The following is a 7,363-nucleotide window of genomic DNA, read 5'->3' as shown; positions in this document are numbered from 1 at the left end:
TACTTTTACGTGTTTCTTTTTCTCCCTTTTTTACTTTCTCGGGAAAGACCCTCAGATTATTATTTTTTAGGTGGCCGAAATTTACCCACAGCGTCTTTCATCTCTAGCTTTTGAAGTGATTTATCTTTTTTTAGCCGTTCAAAAATTAACCTCAGGCCAATCCAACGACCCTAACTAAAACCCGGTTGAATTTCAACCGAAGAAGAGCCGATCCCTTATGGTGAGGGACAATTTCGTACTCCTGTTCCTCTCCACCGGAGAGAATCCTGGTCCATGCTCTTTTAGTTGAAGCAAATTCCGCATCAAATTACGTTTTTGGGCAACCGTACCCCGAGCACGTGATCTCTCTCTATAAATTGCTTAACTAGCTAGCTCCTCTGCATATTCCACCCATCTATCTACACTACCATATCCCTACAGCTTTTTCCTTCGATCGAAGAAACAGAGAGAAAACTCTATACTCTCTAGCTAGCTAGCAATTAAGCTAGCTTTATTAGTAACAAACATGGCGGTCAATATAACCTCCATCAAAACCTCATCAAATGGAGCCTGGCAAGGCGATAATCCCCTAGACTTTGCCTTCCCTCTCCTAATTGTTCAAACCACCTTAATCCTTGTCGTCAGCCGCCTCCTCGCCTTTCTCTTCAAACCCCTCCGCCAACCAAAAGTCATTGCTGAGATAGTAGTATGTCTCTCTCTCTCTCTTTTTTTTTTTTTTGTAGGTTTATTGAAACAGGTCGGGTAAAGTTAGGCTTTTCACACACACATGTATATGTTCTTGACAATCTAAGTATGTGTTTCAGGGTGGAATTCTGCTCGGACCGTCGACTTTGGGAAGAAACAAACACTACTTGCATCGAATATTTCCGTCATGGAGCACTCCGATACTTGAATCCGTGGCCAATATCGGTCTCCTTTTCTTTCTGTTTCTCGTAGGCCTAGAGCTCGACCTAAGCTCGATTCGTCGAAGTGGCAGAAGAGCCTTTGGAATAGCAGCCGCTGGAATCTCCCTCCCTTTCGTATGCGGCATCGGCGTCGCATTCGTCCTCCGGAAAACCGTCGACGGAGCCGACAAAGTCGGTTACGGCCAATTCCTCGTCTTCATGGGAGTCGCGCTGTCCATCACCGCCTTCCCTGTCCTCGCGCGTATTCTAGCAGAGCTCAAACTGCTAACCACCCAATTGGGAGAGACAGCCATGGCCGCCGCTGCGTTCAACGACCTTGCTGCATGGATCCTGTTGGCTCTAGCCGTGGCACTTGCCGGTAACGGTGCCGGCGGGAGCCACAAGAGCCCCTTGATAGCAATCTGGGTCCTCCTCTCCGGTGTCGCATTCGTTGCTTTCATGCTGATCGCCATCGGACCCGCGATGAAATGGGTCGCCCGCCGGTGCTCTCCTCAGCACGACGTCGTCGATGAAGCGTATATCTGTTTGACTTTGGCCGGGGTACTGGTTTCCGGGTTTATCACTGACCTGATTGGAATCCATTCTATTTTCGGAGCGTTCGTATTCGGATTAACAATCCCCAAAGGAGAATTCGCCGACAGATTGATAGAAAGGATCGAGGACTTCGTTACGGGCCTGCTTCTTCCTCTATACTTCGCGTCAAGCGGGTTGAAGACCGACGTGGCCAAAATCCAGGGTGCAAGGGCTTGGGGTCTACTCGGGATGGTTATTTTCACAGCTTGCGCGGGTAAAATTCTGGGTACTTTTGTGGTGGCGATGATGTTTATGATCCCGCTGAAGGAATCGCTGACGCTGGGTGTGCTGATGAATACCAAAGGGTTGGTGGAGCTCATTGTTCTCAACATTGGCCGGGAGAAGAAGGTTCGTTCCTTTCTTAAACATATTTTTACTACTTTCATTAACATAATTTATAGTATGTTAATTTATTGATTAAATATCATATCTGTCGGTCCCTTATTAACCAATAGTTTAATCTCACGCGGAAATCATTTATTTTTATTAGCTTTAAGTTGTTAAGATAAATTAATAATCCCACCTCATGTGTTTCATTTTCAAAGGGGCGACAATCGATCAGCGCTCTCATGAGTTGCATTTTCAACATCAAAAATTATTTTTTTTATTAACTTAAAAACTTTTAGCATAAGTCGACTGTCCACACCTCATCATAAGTTCCATTTTCGCAACGATTGGATAACTCATGGGAACTCATGCCAATGATTAGGGGCAGACCTATTTAGGTCCTTCAAGTCCCAGATTTTTTTTTTTAAAAGAAAAAAACTAAAAACTAAAAATAATAATTAAAATTTTACCTCTAATTATTTTTTTATTTTTTATTTTTTAATTTAACCCAAATTTGTCAATGCTGAGTCCGGCTATATATGATATGCATCTGAAACACATGCTAATTAAAGAACACCAAAGAACGAAATTTATGTATGAATTTGGTTTGAAAGTCAAAATTCTCCTCCTCGAAATTTCCTCGCCTTTGCCTTCTCCTCTCAGTCTCTGGTTTGTTAGTCAACATTTAGAAAGAGGACGATTTTGTCATCTTTTCCTCTTGCCCTTGGGTAATTGACCGAGTTTGGTTAGCACACTGTTTGGTCACCAAAATGGTTGCAAATACAATGATTTCTAATACAATTTCTCATAACTTTTGAACCGCGTCTGGTTTCCAATTTCCATACTCAGCAAACCACGACTTTTATTCATCCAAGGATAATATTTAATAAGAACAATGAAATGTGCAAATGAAAATTATTAAAATAAAAAAAAAAAAAAAACGTAATTTATATAAACCAGAATGGACGAGTGCAATAATTCTTTATTCTTCTTAGAGATTAGAGAAATATTAGAGCTGTTTTTAGTGTTTTCTTTATTATTTTTATTAAAAATATAAAATGTCATGTCAATATAGAATTTTTTTTTTTATATATATATAATGCGGTGTAAATGCAACGAGATGACACTTGTACAGTTCATAAGGTTACGTGTAAAAAAAAAAAACCGTCCATCACTGTGAAAAAACGTTTGAGACATCATCAATGATTCAATACGACAACACATCTTTTGCTAAATGCTGACGCTTTTTTATTTTTGTGTCAAAAGACTAAAGTGATGAGAAATCATTAATCTGTCTCTCAAATTTGTCCCACACATTTTGTGGTGCGGACCCACACAAGCAATTGTGACATGAAATTTCCTGTTTAATTACCTTCTCTTCTTTACTATAAAGGACTGTCCCGCTTTCTCGAAACATATTGAACGATCCATTTCCTTTTCTGACGATGGATCAGAAAAATTTGCTTTATTATCAGACTTGGACGTTTATTCACTTCTTAATATTGTATGGCACCAGTTTTTCTTAATGGTAATGATTTTCCTAATCCTACCAAATCAGATTTGTAATTTTTAAAATTATTATTTAATCAAAATTTAATAATAATACTTTTATAAATATTAGTTGCTTTCTGATACTGACGGCGCACCACGAAGTTATAAAAAATAATTTTATAAAAAAAACAAAAGTTATAAAAAAACAAAAACTTGTTTCTCTTTTTTTTTTTTTTTTTTTTTTTTAAGTAATTTTTTTATTTTTTATTTTTATAATTTCCAGTTAATTTTTTGTTTTTTTTTTTATATTTTTTTTAAATCTTTTCTTTCCTTTTTTTTTTTTTTTTTTTTTTTTTTCCGAATTTATAATGATATTTTTGTCTTATTGAAGAAAATATATGGTCATTTTTGTCTTTTTGTTAGTCTTAAGGGAATATTGACATTTTTTGATAGTTCGAGATGAATATGTGTACTTTTTATTATTATTATTATTATTATTATTATTATTTAAGGTAATCATTTTGAAGCATTCATGATGAACTCTCTACTTCTAACTTTTTTCTCAAATTTTAACAAAGCTTATAAAATAGATCATTTAAAAAACGCTCTACTCAATATTAAATTTAAGTCTCGTCAGTAAATGCAAAGAGTTGAAAGTTAAAATTTTTTCTCTTTCATACTTTTTTCTTCTTTTCTTTTAACTAAAGTAAATTTTTAGTACAAGAGTTTAAAATTTCATTTCATCAATAAAATAGAATATTTAGATAAAGTAGAGAAATATTTATAGAGTTTGATATTTAGTGATTTTGAAAAGTAGCTAGCTAAATCAAATAAAGTAAATTTTTAGAATTAAATTTAAAGAAAATTTAAAAAGTCCAATGTGAATACTCAAAAGTATATTATAGTTCTTTCTTGAGAAATGCATGCTTCTTTGCATTTTAAGGTCTATCTTAATCACATACATTTTCAATGAGTTAGTATATATGTTCCATATATTCATCATTGAACCCCAAAAATGTAAAGAAACATTTATCTTCTTTAATTCATATGTGTTGAGATAATAGAATTATAACTATTTAATTCAAAAATAAGAGTAATTGAGTAAATGCGTTGATTCTGGCTCTCTAACGTATTGAAAGCAGGTGCTCAACGATGAAATATTTGCCATTCTAGTTCTCATGGCGCTCTTTACCACCTTCATCACAACTCCGACAGTCATGGCCATCTACAAACCAGCTCGTGGCATCTCCACCCGCACTCACCGGAAGCTGCGTGACTTGACCTCCTCCCCCAACTCCATGGACGAGCTCCGCGTTCTCGCCTGCGTCCATGGCCCTGGAAACGTACCCTCCCTCATTAGCCTCATCGAGTCCACCCGGAGCTCCAACAAGTCCCTTATGAAGCTCTTCGTCATGCATCTCGTGGAGCTCACTGAACGATCTTCTGCCATTATCATGGTCCAACGTGCTCGGAGGAATGGCTTTCCCTTCTTCAATCGCATTCGCCGCGGCGACTGGCAAGACCGAGTAGCTGGGGCATTCCATGCCTACAACCAACTGGGCCGAGTTAGTGTCCGGCCCACAACGGCAATCTCTGCGTTGTCTACCATGCATCAGGACATTTGCCACGTGGCAGAGGATAAGAGGGTGACCATGATCATCTTGCCCTTCCACAAACAGTGGACAGGGGAGGACAACAAGACGGAGGAGAATGTGGGCCATGGCTGGAGAGGAGTGAATCAGAGGGTGCTAAAGAATGCACCGTGCTCAGTGGCTGTGCTTGTGGACCGTGGATTTGGCACTGAGGCCCAGAATCCAGGGCCCACTACCTCTGTGGCCCAACGGGTTTGCATAATCTTCTTTGGTGGGCCTGACGATCGGGAGGCCTTGGAGTTGGGCGGGAGGATGGCGGAGCATCCAGCAGTTAAAGTTGTCGTTATAAGGTTCGTTGAGAAGGAAGGAAAGGAGAGTAGCGGCGTGATGTTGCGGCTCGCACCAAGCGAGGTTAGCGAGCAGAATTATAGCTTCTCCACCGCTAAAATGAACCGTGAGACAGAAAAGGTAAGCTCTTTCCTCTTCAATTATTGTTATTATTTTATACAAAACAAGTTTAATTTCTTTTTTTATGAAATTTTAATTCTTTTACTTCAAATTCCTACAATTTTAGTTGAAGTCAATATATAGAATATTTAACTAAAATAAAGTAAAGTGTGAAATTAGGGTTTGAACCATTTATTTCAAAGGTTTAGGCTAAAAAAATAAATAAATTTAATCATTTAATTATTAATTTGACAGTATTAATTTATTAATCATGAATTATTAGAGACCCAGAAAAAAAAATAGTTATGAATTATTAGAGCACTCACAATGAGCTATAATAATTTGGCTTGAATAGAATTTAATGCATTAAGTGCTATTGGCAGTTAACTTTATTAATAAAAAATACTATTTATTTAAAGTAGATAAATATTTAAAGAGTTTATTGTTTAATAATTTTAAAAAGTAACTAGCTAAATCAATTACAATAAATTTTTAACGTTGAATTTATAAATATTTTAAATAGCTCATTGCGAATGCTCTTAGAGGGATGCCATGCATGTTAGTTGGATTAAAATCCTCTTATGATTATATGATTCATATTTTAATTGTTTAGTATTTACCATTAGAAATAATATATAATACACCCTCATCCTTATCATCCTTTGAATTTTTTTTTTTATTTTTAAATAAAGACTAATCTAAAGGCTAATGAGAGCTATAAGAGCAAAATGAGATGAGAGTGCAGTATATGGAAAATTCAGAATTTGAATTGGAGAGGAAACAATTCCTAGAAAGGAGGGGTAGAATTGTCTAAAAAAAAACATGAATGAACAATTATACCCCTCATTTTAAAGATCCGGCTCCAGTTCATTTGAACCGGAGATGATCATGTTCTGTATATAGAACTACTCATTTACCATTGCATGAGAGATATAATGCATTGAACACCAAATATAATAAATCAAAATGTGTGGTATATATGCGCTAAAATCATTTGTATGTATATTCAGGAGCTAGATGAGACTGCCATTGGTGAGTTTAGGAGCAAGTATGATGGTGTGGCAGAGTATTCAGAAAAGGTCGCAGGCAACATTGTGGAGGGGGTGTTAGCAGTAGGGCGGAGCGGGGAGTACCAGCTTATAGTTGTAGGGAAGGGTCGGTTCCCATCAACAATGGTAGCTGGATTAGCAGAACGGGAAGCGGAGCACGCAGAGTTGGGGCCTGTCGGAGACATGTTGACGTCGTCAGGCCATGGCATTCTGTCTTCGGTGCTTGTTATTCAACAGCATGATCTTGCCCATGTACAGGAGGCTCCCTTGTCAAAGGTAGTGCACGCCGGGGACGAGAGGTACACAGCCGATGATGAATCCTCGACAAGTGTAAGAGATGCTTCAAACGATTATGTGTGATCAAAACGATTCCTGTATGTTAGAATATATTCCGAAAATATACTTCTCGCATTTATCGTACGTGTCTAATTTACCATATTTGATTTATTTCGTACATTAATTTCTTGTTTTATATTTTCTAGTTTGTGTCGATTTATATTTCTTTGTATAAGTCGATTTAGTTTTATTTGTATAGGTTGACTTATTCAACTATAAATGGCATCTCTTGTACACAATTTAAGACACAGAAATATAGTATTCTATTCAAAATTTTCTTGTTATTTTAACATGGTATCAAAGTTAAGTTTTTGTGTTTAGTATACTAAGAAGGTCCACAACGCCCTCACGCGCCAAACTGTTTTTTTTTTTGGGTAGAGCACCCGCTCCACGCGCTGCCCCAGCCACCATGTGCCACTTCAGTCAGTGCTTTCCCGCCATGAATACCATATTTGGGATCAGAGACGGATGATCTACTCGTTGGTTGAGACTACGTGCCCAGAAGACCTCTCATGAGCCATCCTGGATTTTCTGTGTTCGTTTCATGCGTTCCACGCATTGCCACACGCCGCCAACTTCCGCCAGTTTCAAACACAAAAACCGGATTCTTGAATAGAGTCTGCCAATCTACTCCATGCCATCA

The 7,363-nt window shown here is 37.6% G+C and overlaps 1 protein-coding gene across 1 annotated transcript; it reads left to right on the top strand.

Moving 5' to 3' along the window:
* Positions 1-375: 375 nt before the first annotated feature.
* LOC133873699 (cation/H(+) antiporter 20) lies at positions 376-7,010 on the top strand. The gene is made up of 4 exons (XM_062311442.1): positions 376-685; positions 804-1,826; positions 4,439-5,356; positions 6,346-7,010. The coding sequence occupies exons 1-4, from the start codon at positions 506-508 to the stop codon at positions 6,742-6,744; spliced, it is 2,520 nt and encodes an 839-aa protein (XP_062167426.1). The 5' UTR covers positions 376-505; the 3' UTR covers positions 6,745-7,010.
* Positions 7,011-7,363: the final 353 nt, after the last annotated feature.

Source organism: Alnus glutinosa, chromosome 7, assembly GCF_958979055.1.
Source record: "Alnus glutinosa chromosome 7, dhAlnGlut1.1, whole genome shotgun sequence".
Taxonomy (NCBI): domain Eukaryota; kingdom Viridiplantae; phylum Streptophyta; class Magnoliopsida; order Fagales; family Betulaceae; genus Alnus; species Alnus glutinosa.
Note: the sequence above shows the minus strand (reverse complement) of the source record. Positions and strands in the feature narration are given on the sequence as shown.

Bases quoted from the DNA above. Each gene is read 5' to 3' on its own strand.
- LOC133873699 (XM_062311442.1), top strand. From the start codon at position 506: ATGGCGGTCAATATAACCTCCATCAAAACCTCATCAAATGGAGCCTGG. The intron at 686-803 runs GTATGTCTCTCT...TATGTGTTTCAG, and splicing joins AAGTCATTGCTGAGATAGTA to GGTGGAATTCTGCTCGGACC. The intron at 5,357-6,345 runs GTAAGCTCTTTC...ATGTATATTCAG, and splicing joins TGAACCGTGAGACAGAAAAG to GAGCTAGATGAGACTGCCAT.